This window comes from Globicephala melas, chromosome 7, assembly GCF_963455315.2.
Source record: "Globicephala melas chromosome 7, mGloMel1.2, whole genome shotgun sequence".
Taxonomy (NCBI): Eukaryota; Metazoa; Chordata; class Mammalia; order Artiodactyla; family Delphinidae; genus Globicephala; species Globicephala melas.
This window is the reverse complement of record NC_083320.1, coordinates 18,793,378-18,809,731: the sequence shown is the minus strand read 5'-3', so window position 1 is coordinate 18,809,731 and position 16,354 is coordinate 18,793,378. Positions and strand designations below refer to the sequence as shown.

At 59.4% G+C, this 16,354-nt stretch overlaps 1 protein-coding gene across 1 annotated transcript; it reads left to right on the top strand.

The window, feature by feature from the left end:
* Window positions 1–442: 442 nt before the first annotated feature.
* WNT10A (Wnt family member 10A) lies at window positions 443–12,293 on the top strand. The gene is made up of 4 exons (XM_030844914.2): window positions 443–964; window positions 2,054–2,316; window positions 8,320–8,699; window positions 11,139–12,293. The coding sequence occupies exons 1-4, from the start codon at window positions 852–854 to the stop codon at window positions 11,634–11,636; spliced, it is 1,254 nt and encodes a 417-aa protein (XP_030700774.1). The 5' UTR covers window positions 443–851; the 3' UTR covers window positions 11,637–12,293.
* Window positions 12,294–16,354: the final 4,061 nt, after the last annotated feature.

Sequence of the window (16,354 nt, the reverse complement as noted above, 5' to 3'; positions counted from 1 at the left end):
CCTCCTGAGGTGGGGGAGGCGAGCAGAGGGCCAGCCCCTCCCTCCAGCCCCTGCAGGTGTGTATACTGGGGGGTAATGGCTCCCCAGCAGCTGCGGCTCAGCCAGGCGCACACACCTCGCAGTAACACGCACCTTCCCACACAAACCAGCGAGCCGGCTCACTGGCACCGCCCTGTGCCTGATCGCACAGACCCCAACACCTCTCCTCGCCCCCGCCCTCCCCACCGCTGCTCCCGCCCCGAATCCTGAGCGGACACAGTGGCCTCGGGACGAGTACACGCCTCTACCCGCCCCCCCTCGCCCCGTCGTCATGACGTCACGTGGGGTAGAGCCCTGAGACACACTGCGGGGGGGCGGGGAGGGAGGCGGCGGAGCTCCCCGAGCCGGGACAGTCACTCACTCACTGAGCGGTGGGGCCGGGCACAGACAGCGCCGCCCCCCCACCCCCGCCCGCCTCGCACGCCCTCGGAAGCGCAGGCTCACCGCGCTGTGCTGGGGGGGCTTCCCGGCACCCCAGCCTCTCGTCCCTCGCCCGCAGCACCTCCGGGCCCCCCCTTACCCTCGAGAGGCACCGGGAGTTGTTTCAGGGGGCCCTCGGGAAATTCCCCGAACCCCTGTGCCAGGAGGTGCCCGGTGAGCCCGCCCGCCCCCACCCCCCCGAGGGCGGTGCCCGGGGGCGCTGCCCCATGGAGCGGGGAGGCGGGCACCGTCTGCTCCCGGAGCCGTGACCCGAGTTGGAGCTGTGTGTCGCAGCCGCCCCGACCCTCGCGGATCATGCGCCGTCGCCCCTGGCTCGCCGGTCCCACCGGGCTGTGAGCCCCCCATTCCTGGCCCATCACGGCCCGCGCGCGATGGGCAGCACCCACCCTTGCCCCTGGCTGCGGCTCCGACCTCGGCCCCAGCCGCGGCCCGCGCTCTGCGCGCTCCTCTTCTTCCTACTGCTGCTGGCTGCCGCCTTGCCCAGGTGAGCCCTCACCTTATGCCCCGCCCTCCTGGAGAGCTGGGACCCTCAGCCACAGGGGCGTCTGAGCTCCTGCTGGGGCAGGGGACCCTGGAAGGAGGGAGGGACGGTGTCGCGGGAAAGTGCTGGTGACCAATGAAAGAGTACTCTCACAGGAGAGGGTTGAACTGGTGACAGAATAAGGGCAGTCCAGGGAGACAGGGCAGTGCCCAGGAGAGTGAGGGCTGCTAGAAGGGGAGGTGTGTGTTTAGGGGGAAGCAAGTGCCAACCTGGAGTCCCTGCTGTGCTGGGGGAATGCACCCCCCACCCCAGGAGTAAAACTCAAACTGCCCTGCTCCACCTTGCAGATCGCCCCCAGGTGGGGACAGGGGTTGGGGGCCAAATGAGGGTAGCCCAGGTGGGGTCAGTGAGAGATTGCAGCTAGAAGGGTTCTCAGTATGTGTGTGTGTGTGTGTGTGTGTGTGTGTGTGTGTGTGTGTGTGTGTGTACGTGTGTGTGTCTGTTCGTCTGTCTGTGGTCGAGTGAGCCCAGCAAGCTGTGTTGTAAACAGCAGTCTGTGTGTGCACACGTGTGTGAATGCGAGGGCTCATGGATCAATGTATGTTAAGATGAACATGTGTGTGTACTTGTGTCTGTGTCTATGTGTATAACTATGTCTGATGAAGTGTACGTGTGGGTAAGTGTTCCTGCGTCTGTGTGTCTACCTCATTGTGTGCGGAAGTGTGCCTGCATGAATGTGACTGTCTGAAACATGCCGTTTGGGAGTGGTCTCCCGGAGAACACTGCATGTGAGAGCATCTATGCCTGGGGATGTACTTATGAAATACTGTGTGTGCAGGCATACCGGACGTGTGTGCATTTGCACGTAATCTGTGTGGGTGTGCAGCTAGGTGGGTCGTGTTGGAGGGGATGTTGGTGAGAAGGTCGAGGAAAGGAGAATGTTTAGGGGTATACTGATGGGCTCAGCCTTCAAAAGCAGGGGTGGGAACAGAGGAATTATGGCCTTTGGGACAGAGTGTGTATAGTTAGGTGGGGCCCTCCCAGCCCCCGAAAACACTCACCCACCCCCACCCCCACCCCACATGCCTGCAGGTCTTCACCCAATGATATTCTGGGCCTCCGCCTCCCCCAGGAGCCCGTGCTCAACGCCAACACAGTGTGCCTGACATTGCCAGGCCTAAGCAAGCGGCAGATGGAGGTGTGTGTGCGCCACCCTGACGTGGCCGCCTCGGCCATCCAGGGCATCCAGATCGCCATCCATGAGTGCCAGCACCAGTTCCGGGACCAGCGCTGGAACTGCTCTAGTCTTGAGACTCGAAACAAGATCCCCTATGAGAGTCCCATCTTCAGCAGAGGTAGCTGCCCTTCACCCTTGACCTTCTGCCCACCCCACTCAGCACTTCCACTCTGGAACCTATCTGCCAGCGGTCCCCTAACCCACTCCCTCAAGCCGGCAACCTCCCCAGGTGCTCATCTGCCAGCCATGCCGCTCTCCTGCCTCTTTCTGCTCTGGGAAAGTCCATGAGGGTCAGACTAATGGGGTAGATGTGGCTCCAGGCTGGGCTGTGTGGGGTGAGGGCAGCAGGTTTCACGCCTGAGAATTGAACTCCTGGGTTATCTGCCCTGAGACTGACGCTGCATATCTCAGGCCCAGGAAATATCCGTATCTGTTGCCTGCCTCAATTTACCCTCTACCTAGTAAACACCATGTAGAATGGAAGCCTGGGATAAAGGACCCAGAATCAACATGAAGAGGGGTCAGGGACTTTTGTTAAATGGTGTAGTTGAGGGAAGCCTGGGCAGGTAAAACTGTACTTCTGCAGAAGCTCTTCCCAGTGGGGTTACACCACCAGCCTCTGTGTCATCCTTGCCACCCCTGAAAATCCTCTCTAAATCAGAGGCAATGGGTGTGTGCCTACCTCCTGCCCAGCAGGCCTGACGGCCCTGGCAATTCCTCTTCCCCTCACAGCTCAGAGAAGCTGCAGCCCACTATCTGTCCCCCTCCCTGGACTTCTGGGTGACCCAGGGTCTACCCTCACAATCCCTTGAGTGGCTTGGGCTGGAGGTGACAGAAGGTTTTGTCACTCATTTCCACTCACACCCACCTCCTGCCCTGGTATCTTAGACTTTGACTCAGGTCTTTTGGGAAAGGTGGGGGTCCTGTCTCCTGGATGGGCCTAGCTGGGTATCTCTCTCTCCCCTCAGCTGCTTGAGTGGGACAGTGTGGGGACCTGGCTCCTTGCGACTTGTACAATTCTCAGGTGACAGTAGAGGAGGAGGGGTACCCCTGTACCCTGTGGCCTTGGGGCCCAGAGGCTTCTGGGAGAGTCAGACTCTAATGTACCCGAACTTCAGAAAGAACTCAGAGTCAGGGGCCTTTCCCTTTCCACCAGGACCCCTCCTTGCATCCCCGGAGCCCCCAAGTCAGGGGCCACGCCAGCCTCCCCCAGCCCAGCCCAGCCCCGCCCCCGGCCGGCCGCCCCGCCCCCGCGCGCCCAGGGCGCTGTTTCTCCCCGGCCGAGCCCAGCCCGACGCGTGTGGCGGCATGCAGCCGCGAACTAATCCCCGCGGGCATCGGCAGACGGCTCCCGGCCCCAGCCGCGTGCCTCTCAAAAAGGGCGCCCCCCTCCCCAGGCTGGCGCTCCCGCCCCTGAGCCCCTGAGTCCCTGAGCCCCTCCAGCCGTCTGCCCAGAGAGGCTCCCCGCGACCCCCGCCGGTCGGCCGGCCCAACTCAGGTCCGGCGCCCCGCCCCGGCCGCCCCCGCTGCCCTCTCCCTCGCGGACACGAAGTGACAGGCCACGGCATCTCTCCTGACCCGGCCGGGCCGGGCCAGCGCTCGCCGCCGCCGCCGCGCGCCCGAGCCCACTCGCTCCCCGAAGTCCGGTTCTCTTTCCAGCGCTCGGGCCCGAGCTTGTTCCAGGTTCTGCTCACTGGGGGCTCGGGCAGGCATTGAGGTTCTCACCCCTGCCACTTCGGGTGAGGCGAGGCTAGCTCTTCATCCCTCTTCCCGGCCTCGGTGTCCCCTCTTTCCACTCTGGTCCTCCTGTCCCCTCTAGACTCTCAGGAGTCCCTATTGCTTCGCCCGGGTGAGGCCTGTTCGGGCTGGTGGAGGACACGGGGGGCTTTGAAGCTTCAGGGCGAGTTCCGAGAGGTGGAACCCCGCGGGGCTGGCGCGGTGCCAGATGCTCCCGGGTTCACCTGCAGTTTAATAAGCGGGAGGTGAGCTGGGGGGACGGGTGTGGGGAGAGGTGAGGTGTGGATGCGGGAGACTTGCCACGGCTAGCCGGCGCGGGGCGGCGCCCAGCGCCGGGAGGGGATGGGACAGTGGGTCCTAGGCTCCCGCAGGGAGGCTGGCCTCCTTCCTTTGGCCTCGGAACACCGTCCTACCTCTGTGGTTTCTGCCCCCCACCCCCCACATTGCAACACCTCATTTCTACCTCTCATTCCTCGGAGGGGACTCTGGGCTTCTGGAAAGAAATTTCCGCTCCCTCCACCTCCCACCTCCAGAGGCCACCATTGCCGTGTCTCCCTCACTCAACACTTGTGGGATCATTTTTTTGGTCCATCTTGGCCCATCACCTCAAGGACTAGCTAAATTTGAATCCCATGGGGCCCATCTTGGTGGTAACCAGCCCCTGGACTGGATCCTTCCCCCAGTCTCCCTTATTTTCAAGCCACAGATTGTCCATCATGGGGTCAGGTGACCCCAGTTTCCCCCACGTGGACTATCAGGATGCCCACCCCCCTTCTGACCCAAGCTGCCAGTGGGGTTCTCTTAAAGGTGCACTCTGCCATGTTTAAAATTCAGAGACTGCTAGAAGGAGGTGGTCCCCCAGGTCTTCCATCTGAATGCTGTTACTGTCATCTAATTGTCCTGACACCTTCCCTGAGATGGGCTGGGCTGAAGGGATGGAGTTCTGACGTAAGAGGGAGACGGAAGTATTCTTGAGCACCTAGAGTGGGTGCCTGGGAAGCAGGACATACAATAGGGCTTTACCCAACCAAGGAGAGGGATGTGAGGGTGCTGGGCCCTGGGAGTTGGGGCACAGAGAGAGGGGCCTCTAGCGGGGCTAGAAACAGTCCTAAATAAGCTGTGAGAGGACCCCCCAGCCCAGGCACAGCTATGACCTAAGTGCCGAGGGCAGTGGTATCCCCAGCTTTCTGTTCTGAGGATCCACAGGGTTGGTGCCTCGATGGGTGAGATGCTGGACAAACAACGGCTACAGGGGAGCTCTTCATTGTGAGGACTAGAGAACCCCTCCATCTCTTACTCAGGATGCGGGGATCAGAGGGACATTTGGGGAAGGGGCTACTTTGGGCTGGGCTTGGGCACTGGAGTGAGAGGGGATGAGAGGACAGGGAGAGGCTTGGTGGAGGGGAGTGAGTAGGTTCACACAGCGGGCACTGGAGCACTCATGAAGTTTGGGTACTGCCCTCTCTAAGGCCCAGGCCCATTGAGAATGGATGGAAAGAGGGGGTTGCGGCTCTGCAGTAAGCCAGGCTCCCAGCCCAGGGGAACCCAACAATTTGAGTCCATCCTCTGCTCTCCAAGGCCCTGGCTCTTTCATCTCCCACCTCCCTTTTACATTTATCCTCAGGGAGTCTTTGTTTTATGCCTAGGTCTCCAGGCTTGGGGTATGTGGTGGTACTCAGATGGGGGGAGACTGAGGCACAGGCAATTCTATCCCAGGATTACTTAAGGTCCTATTATTCTCGTGGCACCCAATAAATTAGCCGAAACATATTAAGTACTTGCTGTGTGCTTGGCACTGTTCTAAAGCACTTTATCTGTACTTCAGTATCCTCAAACAATCCCCGTGCAGTAGGTCCTATCATTATCTTCATTTCCAAATGAAGCTAAGAGAGGTTGGTTAACTTGCCATTAGTCACACAGCTTGTATGTGAGCTGTAGAGCCAGGACTCAAATGCAGGCCAGCTGTCTTTAGAGAATGCCCTCAACCCCCTGCGTACTGCCTCCCAAGCTACAAGGCCACCATGATTTCCTCCCGTGTGCCCAGAGGTGAACTGGTGCAATGGAGGAGTAATCCAAGAAATGGAACTGGTATGCACGCGCGCACACAACACACACACAAGCACCTACCCGTGTTTGTGCAAACATGTGGCTACATTCAGTGTCACCCCTAAGTGTTCCCACGTGCACACAACCCTCTCTCTCCCCCCAGCCCAGGCACATGAGCACGCACAGATTATTTGTGCACAGATTATTTGCACGGACGGAATGGAGACCAGACCTCTCCCCTCTCCTCCCTCTTTGACTTGAATGCGCAGGGCTCAAGCTTCTCTATCCCCTCCTAGCTCCCACTGGCTCGGGAATCCTCTCTCTTCCACACTTCCCTGCCCTCCAAACCTCCTCCCCCAGCCCCTTCCTGGCCGTTGGCTTCTTCCTGTAGCAGCAGCTGACTCCACTTAGATGCTGGCAGTCCCTGTCCCAGATCAAAGGCAGGGCGGCTAATTGTGCGTCTTAAGGAGCCCCCCACCCCCAGTGCTCCGGGCAGCCCAGCTGGCCAAGGCCCCTCCCCTCTCCCTCTCCAGCTGGCCAGATGGCACAGTGCCTGCATCTGCCCCAGACAGTCGGGGCCAGGACTGAAACTGGGGCCCTGAATAGGAGCGGGGGGCAGACCCAATGGGCTGGACTTCTCTGAGGCCTGAATGCTTGGATCAGAGGATGACCACACAAGCCCTGCCCAGTCACTCCTTCAGTGGCTGTGACAGCTGCCAGAGGCCATTAGGATGGTGTCTTTAGCTGCCTGGGGTAGGTAGGGGTGTTCTCTGTAGGCTGTGGGCTTTCTCCAGATTCCTCTAGGCCTGCCCTTGAATGTAACAGAGCCTGGAAAATGGTGTTTGGGTTGGCCCAGCACATTCCCCTGGACCAGCATCTTGCTCTTTCCTGGTGCCATGCATAGACAGGGCCATAGGACTGGGAAGTGGGCTACCTGGGTTTCTTACTCAGCAGCTTGTCTTCCCCAGAGCCAATGTCCTTCAGCAGAAGGTGGCCAGGCCTGCTGGGAGAGCTGGGGCTGTGTCCAGCTCCATAACTCCTGCAGCCTCGGGCATCTCTCCTGGTTGGCTCTCTGGGATCAGTGAGGCCTCCAAGTCCTCCCAGTCTTTGGAACTGATGTAGAAGGACCCAATTTTGTTTTGTTTTGTTTTTCTGAATCTCTGGCCTCTACCAAGCCATCAGCCTCCAGATGGGTTCTGGGCTCCCCCACAGGTGTCTATGGCACAGGTGGATTCTTCTCCTAGTGTGGGAGCTGTTATGACCCTTAGTTTCTCCCACTGCTTGAACTCTCTCAGGTTCAGAGGCTGGTCAGTAACCAGTACCAGAACCTGCCCCTCGCCGGTCCTTTCTCAGATGCAGAATAAGGAAGAAGCAGCTTGCAGGTCCCAGAGCCCTACCCTTCTCCGCAAGTAGGCCTCCCCCTGCCACAGGCCCAGAGGATGGCTCAGGCTTGGGAACACCAAGGAGGAAAGCAGTGTAGACAAGTCCTGGACTCCTGAGAGTGGCTCATCAGGGAGTCTTTGCACCCCTAAGCATCTCAGGAAGGCATCTACCTTAGCTAACCGTTCCTTCTCAGTGTTCAACACCGCTATGTGATTAACCCTGAGCAGGCGGTGGGCTCACCTCCAGCATCCTTCAAACAACCTCTTCAGCTGACCTCGACCGACCACAAGCTGGTCGGTGGCTGGTGGCTGGGCGATGCCCTTTTCTGAGGAGAACTTCTAGGATGTCCAGACAGGCAAAGGGGAAGTTCTGCTGGCTCTTTTGTTTGCCTCTCGCACGTGGCCATCAGACAGTGTTCTTTGATGGGCCTAAGGGGGTGGCTGCAGGCAGGAGATCTTGGGGCCGGGAACTTTAGGACACCTTCTCCTCTTACTTACCCTTCTGCCCATTAACATCTCCTGGGGCCCTGAATTCCATCACTGGTAATATTTTTTAGGTTAAAATTTGCCTTCTTTCTGCAGGCTTATCTTAAAATTGCAGATATCACATGAGAGGTAGTAGCTTAAGTCCCTGATGGTTAAAAAAAAAAATTAATGTTTACTAGATACTTTCTGTCCAGCAGGAGAGATGTAGTCTCAATTCCGAACTTGCTAAGGGTGAAGCAAGGGAAAGGAGTTCAAAACGGAGGGCTGTGGGAGAGACCTCTCCCATTCCATCGTGTGCAGAACTTCCGGTGTGATTTCTGCCCCTCTTTGAATCTATGCCCTTGTACCAGATTCTCCCCCAACACTGGGCCTCTACTTCCTCTCAGTATGGTGAGAAGGTTGGGCAGGGAGGGCAGAGGGATGGGATGTGGAGGCTCCTCAAAGGCTGTTTCCTGTGTCTCTCTGCGCAGGTTTCCGAGAGAGTGCCTTCGCCTACGCCATCTCGGCAGCTGGCGTGGTGCACGCGGTATCCAACGCCTGCGCCCTGGGCAAGCTGAGGGCCTGTGGCTGCGACGCGTCTCGGCGCGGGGACGAGGAGGCCTTCCGTCGGAAGTTGCACCGCCTGCAGCTGGAGGCGCTGCAGCGCGGTAAGGGCCTGAGCCACGGAGTTCCCGAGCACCCTGTCCTGCCTTCTGCCAGCCCAGGCCTGCAGGACTCCTGGGAGTGGGGCGGCTGCAGCCCCGACGTGGGTTTCGGAGAGCGCTTCTCTAAAGACTTTCTGGACTCCCGGGAGCCTCACAGAGACATCCATGCGCGCATGAGGCTCCACAACAACCGAGTGGGGCGGCAGGTGAGAACCCCATCCCTCTGGGCCTGCTCCAGACCCCTCTGCCTAGGCCCCTCCCCTCCCCCAGGCTTATGTCTCCTCTGGGGACCACACCACTCTCCCTAATTCAGCAGCTTTCTCATTGCCCCCTCCTAATTCAGTCATCAGATGTGTTTTGGATAACTACTGTGTGCCAGGCGCTGGACTAGGCCTGGGAATATGGGGATAAAACAACCCCTGCCCTGGGATAGCTCCCCTTCCACTGAGCAGCCTGCTTCTCCCATCTCCTGCTGTGAGTAGTGGGGAGAGCTCTGGGCTGCAGTCAGGACCTCAGAGTCTAGGCCCAGCTTTGCAAGTCTGTCGCTCCCCCTGTAAAATGAGAAGGTTGAACTGCATCATCCATAAGGCTCCCCAGCACAAATATTCCATGATTCGGTGCTTTCCTATGCTGGGACCCCCCTCCTCTCCCAGGCTTTCTGTGCAGAAAGAGGGATTCCTGCAAAGGGAGATCCCTAGGGGCCACTGTGGTACTGTGTTATGTTGTCGTCCTCCTTTCTCCCCCCACCCCCCAATGTTCATACTACCTCAAAGGTCATTTATTTGAGAGAGAGAGAAGAAGAAGAAGGAGAGGGAGAGGGAGAGGAAGAAGAAGAGGAGGAGGAGAGGAAGGAAGGAAGGAAGGGAGGGAGGGAGGGAGGAAAGAAAGGAAGGGGAAGTAATAATATCCTGCATTTAATTTATTGAGTGCTTACTCTGTGTTAGGCACTGCCTGGAGCATTTTACTACATCCTATTTCACCCTTACACCTACCCATGAGGGTTCTATTATTAGCCTCATGTTCAGATATGGAAAGTGAGGCACAGATAGACTAAGAAGCTTGACGAAGGTGATGCAACAAGTGAGAAAGTGGCAGAGGCAGGATCCATCCCCAGGCAGTTGAGCCCTGAGCCCTTTTGTTCTATAGTGTAGTCTACACTAAGTTGCCTCTCTGGCCCTCAGCACCTTCTTTTCCTGGCTCTTCCACCCCGTCCCTTCTCTTGGCCCTGCCCAGCCTGCTCAGGCCTTGTTTCTGGCTTCCCCTCACTCTAGCTGGCACTTTCTCCATCTCACTCCCCTTTCTCCTGGCTTCTCAGCCCAGGCCAGTTCACCTTCTTCTTCCACAAAGACTGGAGCTGATTCAGCTCTTCCATCATGACCGAGAGGTGACGTAAACTGAGGCATAGCCACCCTCAGGTCACGTCCAGCTCCCACCCAGTCCTGTCCGGTCCGTGCAGCTCTTTTCCCAAGCTTTGATACCATCCTAGCCCATAGCAGCAGTGCCTCCTCCTCCTTGTTAAACTGGTTAATTAATGGCTGCTGCCTGTGGGAAGCAGATGTTCTGGAGCTGTTGGCCAGGGGAGGCACGGGGCTGCTTTCCACGTGGTGCTGACACCACAGGCTGCACATACAAGCTGTAGAGCCCTTTAAGACTTGGAGGAACGGGGTCCCTCTCTTATGGCCCTACTGCCCAGGTTTGGGGGACCCAGGTCATTTTTTGGATGGGGGGCAGCGGGGGGAGGAGGATGTGACCAGTTTCCTCTGGGGTCTCTGGTGAGGATGATGTGAAGGCGCTCTTTGGGAGGAGGCTCCGGAGAGCAGCCTGAGAGCTGGGCAGGGGCTGGGTACGTTGTATTCCTGTAACTAGCTCCCTTGGAGGCCTGGGAAACTCTCTCCGCTTTCATTGCCCTGGGGGTCTGGCTCTTTGGGTTCCCTTTGGTTCTGTACTCAGGTAGGGCCGTTGGTCCCTGTTGGTGCTCACTGTTTCCCAGGAGGAATGGTGGCTCTCAGCACTGGGCAGAATAAGCACCAGACAGTAGAATGGGAGAATGGGAGGGGGCGGGGGGGAGGGGGAGGAGGGGGTGTCTTCCCAGCCCCTGGCCCCTCTCCTTAGGCTCCCTGAAAAGTGCTGCAGGGCCCAGAGGAGTTAAGGTGCTTTTTCAGCCTCCCCACAGCCTCCGCTCACTGCCTGGAGTGAGGCCAGAGGCTTTGGGGCTGGGATGTAGTGGGGCCAGCACACCCCAGCTCCTGGTCCTGCGGGTTGGAAGGAGAGGGAATTTCCCTGAGGATCTGGGGTCCCCCCTCAGGAAGCAAGAGCCTAGAGCCCCAAGGGCCCCCCTGCAGCTGCTGGGAAAGGCGGGGGGTGGGGGGAGAGGAGGGGAAGCAGGAAGGAGGGAATTCCCCCAGGGTCTGGCCGGGTGGGAGGTGGATGCGAGAGCAGCAGAAAGGTAGGCAGAACTCTTCTCCTGGCCGCCTGGTTTAGGAGCTGTGCCACCCACCCACCCACCTGGGGCCTCAGCTTTTGCCTCCGTTCAATGGGGGTTGGTTTCCAGAGCCTCTGAGAGTCTCGAGGGCCGGTGTCTGCGACGGGAGGAGGCCAGTGGGGCTGGCCGCGGGCGTCACCCCTCCCCGTGCCTCCCTCTGCAGGCGGTGATGGAGAATATGCGGCGGAAGTGCAAGTGCCACGGCACGTCAGGCAGCTGCCAGCTCAAGACGTGCTGGCAGGTGACGCCGGAGTTCCGCGCTGTAGGGGCACTGCTACGTAGCCGCTTCCACCGCGCCACGCTCATCCGGCCGCACAACCGCAACGGCGGCCAGCTGGAGCCGGGCCCCGCGGGGCCACCCTCGCCAGCCCCGGACATTCCGGGGCCTCGGCGCCGCGCCGGCACCGCCGACCTGGTCTACTTCGAGAAGTCGCCCGACTTCTGCGAGCGCGAGCCGCGCCTGGACTCGGCGGGCACCGTGGGCCGCCTGTGCAACAAGAGCAGCGTGGGCCCGGACGGCTGCGGCAGCATGTGCTGCGGCCGCGGCCACAACATCCTACGCCAGACGCGCAGCGAGCGCTGTCACTGCCGCTTCCACTGGTGCTGCTTCGTGGTCTGCGAGGAGTGCCGCATCACCGAGTGGGTCAGCGTGTGCAAGTGAGCGGACGGCTCGCCTCCCTGTGCCTGGTCCTCTGCAGCTTGCGATGTTGTCCGGGCAGCGTCGCCTTGGTTCCTGGGAGTGGAGGATGGACCACAAAATCTTACAGGAACCTCCCAGCTCTGAGGTCGTCAAGACGGCAATCACGGGACAGTTCAGGCCCGCTCAGACCCCCTGCTCACTTCTGTGGCCTCCAGGACCGGTTTGCCTCCCGGGTCTCTGACCCAAGCTCAGACAGTTCCGTTGGGCTGGCGGTTGCCCCACACTCTAGGGCAGTGTCAGCCAGGCATCCTCTGGGCCTGCCTCCTTTTATCTCTTCACCCCTACCCCTGGAGGGGGAGGGAATGAATGGAAGCTGATGGGGAGGGGGAGGAGGATTAAAAAGAAGAAATGGACATCACTGAGCTGAAGTGATTCTGCGGAGGCCTCAGACACCCTCCCCCACTGGCCTCTGTCCCTCATCATTTAACAAATATTTATTTTTGCACTCTTTGTGGCCTGGCACTCTGTGGGGGACGAGAGGTGCTGGGGATACAGATGTGAATGCGAGATACAAGACCTGCTCTCTTGGAGTTTACATTCGGGCTGGGGAAGATGAACAGTAAACAAGAAAACACACAAACAAGGTCATTTCAGACAATGCTATGTGCTGTGAAGAAAATAAAGCAAAGTGCTGGATGTAGAGTGATTTGTGGGGAGTGGGGCCCCTCTAGATAAAGCTACTGGTTGGGGAAGACCTCATGCTGAGACTGCATGAGGAGGAGAGCCATGCACAAATTGAGGGTAAGGGCTTTTCAGGCAGAGGCCATGTGAATGCAAAAGTTCTGAGGACAGAAAGATCTCAGGAGGAGCAGCAAAGAGGCCAGTGTGGTTGGAGTGAAGAAATCAAGAGACAGATTAACAGCAGAGGAGCTGCTGGAGGGGGGTGGGGGATGGGGAATGGTCACATTATGCATCCTTCCAGGCCAAGGTAAGGGATTTTATGTAAGAGGAATGGAAACCTTCAGAGGGTCTTAGGCAGGCAAATGTCATGGTCTGATTCCCACACTGCTTGCTGTCTGGGGAACTGAAAGGCAGGGGACAAGTTGACAGCAGGCGGCCAGTTAGGAGACTACAGCCATCTTCCAAACCAGAGATGAGGCCTGGGCTAGATGGAGGCAGTGGGGAAGTTGGCAAGGAGCTGGATCAGGAGCCCTGGATGCCAGAGCTCCAGCTGTCCACCTTGTGCCTGAGCCCTCTGCCACAAGCCAGGACGAGTGTCGGCCAGTAGCACCCGTCGGCAGGTACTCTGAGAGGAGTAATCCTGGGCAAGACCCAGCCCAACCCAGCCAGCCCAGCGCCCCAGGGAGCAGGTGGGGCTAGGAGGTGCGGCCTGGAGAAGGGTGGCAGGGGAGGGCCAGGAGACTCGCTGTCTGGATTCTGGTCTCTTTGAGTCCAGGCAGGGGAGGCGGGGTATGTAAGTAAGGCTGGGGGTGGGGGGATATCCTTCCTGGGTCTCTTGTGCCCCCAGATCCCCGGCTCAGGATGTCCCTTGGCAGGTCAACCAGCCCCTCCTCCATACCCCCATAAGAACGCTGCTAAGCTGGCGGCCTGGGTCCAGCATTGCACTCTCCTTGGCTCTCAGATCTGATGTTTTTCTGGAACAGACCCTCAAGGAGGAGGCAGTGGAGAGGGAGGTGGGGTCAAGTTCTCGGGGAAAGAACCCTTCACCAACTTCATCCGGGCCTCCTGCTGCTCACAGTGGAGAGTACTGTGCCTGCCTCAGTTCACCCCAGAGTGGCACCCTTCTCAATGAACCAACCAAGGATGAAGTCTTGTTCCTTTTCCCAGTTGCCAGCCTACCTGCATCTCCATACTTCCCTGGCCCTGACCCATGTCTCCCTACCCCTGGGTAGGGCTGAGAAGGAAAGGAGGCTCTCATGGTGATGCACGCCTGCAGGCCCACCACCTGGGAGACTTGCCCTCATGCGCTTGCCCTCAGCTCCCTTCCCTCCAACTCCTGCATCCCAGCAGCTCTCAGACATGACTAAGGCAGCAGGACATTTCACATGCTCAGTTCTGCTGCCTCTGGAGAGGACAGGGTTTCTCTCCCCATCCCCCTAAAGACAGTACCACAGGCAGGCGGGTGAGAGTCCCCCAGGAGGAGGGGTGGGCAGGAGCAGCCAGACACACCTGCTTCATTCCTTTCCTCTTGTTCACTCAGGAGAAAGCTTTGGGGGCTGGGTTCGCTGCCTCCTCCCTCCCTCCCATTCAGGGTAGGAGGGAAGGGAGGGGCAATGAAGGCCTGGGGGGGTACTCTCACCCCCTGCCCAGCCCCCAGCAGTGTCCACTACAGTGTTAGCTGTGGTTTCAGCCTCCTCTGCCTTCCAGGCTTTAAGAGGACAGAGTTGGGGGAGGAGAGACTGAAGATGAGAGACGCAGGATGAGGGCTGGGATAATGAGGTAGGAGCTGTAACACTGCAGGGCGTGCTGCCTCTAGAGGGAGGGGTGGGCTATGGGGTGGGACAGGGGACTGGACACCAGGCTGTGGGGGACATATCCCAGTCAAGTCAAATCATGGTGATCTGATACATGCTAGCTTTACCTGTAAAGGGAGAGAGGAAAAGTTGGAGAAGGAACAAATAGGGTGTTGCCCACCCCCATCCTTTCTCTGGGCCTGAAGCTGACTAGAGTCTGGACCAAAGCTGAACCCCACATTTGAAAAGGGGTGTATGGGATTTAGTTGACCCTAAAGGGAGATATGGAGGTGATGAGTGGTGGGAAAATGGGGCCCAAGAGGCCCTGGGTTTATGCACTCTGGCTACGAGTGAGGCAGAAATCAATGTGCTGGTTGGAAATAGGGGAAATGGGCTGAAATAAAGTGGGACGGTGGAAGTAAATAGGAGGAAGAACTTGCCAAGAGCTAGGAGAGGACCAAGGTTCAGATTTGGAAATAAGAAGAGAGGGTGGACCAGACTTCACTCAGAGGGGGAGGAAGCCATCCCCACCCCCAACACCTTTCACCTTGAGGGACATTGGGCCAACTCCTTGCAGGAGGAAAAAATAGCATGGAGCCTGGATGGTCCCAAAGGGAAGAAGGGAGGGAAGTAAGAGAGAATGAGGTGGTGGATAGATCAGCAGGCAGTGGTGGGTTAAAGGTCAGGGAGAGGCAGCCAGACTGGGGTGGGGATCACAACCCAGGCATCCTGCTTTTTTGTCGCCCAAGGTCCCAGGGTCAGAAAAAAGAGGGAGAGGCAAAGGTAGAGGCCTCGGCAGCTGTAGGAGGGCCAGGTGGGTGAGAAATGAGGTCAGGGGCATCCCGGCCCTCCCTCGCCTTCCTCCGAATTAATGCGCCCCCAGCTAGCCCCCGGCAGGGGGCCTTCCACGTTGGAGCTTGGCCAGGCCCTAGTCGCGGCCTCCCTCCACCCCTCCCACCCCCCCTTCTCATGTGGTTGCCGGCAGCTGCCTGCGGTCGCCCCAACTCCTGCGCTCAAGGCACGGGGACTTTCCAACAGGGGAAAAAATGACTTAATGAGAGTGGGAGCCGGGGCGGGAGGGACAGGTCCCTGTAATCACCGCTCTGCTGTGGGGCCTACGCGCCTCCGGGCCCTTCCCTGGCTTCCTGCTGCCAGCGCCCCCCTCGGGCTCTGCGGGGGGAGGGGGACGGGCTGGCGCAGGGGATCCCTTTTCAAGTTCCAGGCTCTTTGGGGGCTCCGGCTGCCTTTGTTCCCTAGGCTTGCCCTGCGTGGAAACTGAGACGCCCCGTGGTCCCTCTCTGGACTTTGTCCTTGAAGTTGGGGGGTGGCAGTCCTTCCCAGGAGCCACGGTCCTCTGCTGGTGGATTAGAGGGGTGCGGGATCGTGGAGAGCCCTTTGTCACTTCGCGGCTGCGCACTTCCAAACGCCTCCGGTTGCTGTGGCAACCAGGGCAGTTGAGGTGTGTCCGCAGGGCTGGGAGGCGCCCACCCCACCCCGCTTTTCTCGCAGCCCTCCGGGCCAGGCCGGGCCGCTGCGGTGCGCGGGGGTGGGGGTGTGCCGTTACCATGGCAAGGGTGCGCTAGGAGGGCACATTCTTCCCCAGGGTGGGAGCGCCCCGGGGATACGAGAAGGGGGGTGATGGGGGCAGCAGAAAGGGGAGGTAGAGGGTCAGAACGAGGGAGGAGTCTCGGACAAGACGCTCCAGGGCTTCTGGGGTTGGGATGGGGAGTTTGGAATCTGCCCTCGCCACCCCCAGATCTCCGGAGATGTCCCGGTCCTCCCCCCTCACTCTCGCTGGGGTTCAAGCCCCTAAACCCCGTTTCTGAGGAAGGGATCCGAACTGCCGACCCCGAAGGTCTTTTGGCTTCCTCCGAGGTCTGGTTCGCCGAGCTAAGTGTCCATCCCCTCCCCCCGCAAGCGGAGCTGCATCCCAGACTGCGACCCGAAGCCCTGCAATTAAGCCCCTCGCCCTCCCCTGCGCCGCCCGCGGGTCCTCTGCCCGGCAGGGCCTGCACCGCCAATTACAGCATGCGCGCAGCAGCTGATTACTCCGGAGTCCAGGAAGCGGCCGGGGTGGGGACCTCAGCAGGTCCAGGCGGCGGGGTCCCTGGGGTAGTCCCCGGCCAGGGGTCCTTCACTGGAGCTTCGGGCTGCGGCCCTCTAGCCCAAAGTCTCCGCTCCAGACAAGACGGGGAGGAGGGTCTACTCGGTGCTCAGTCCTGCGCTGCCTCAGTTCCTCCCTCCTCGAATGCACACTGCACCCAG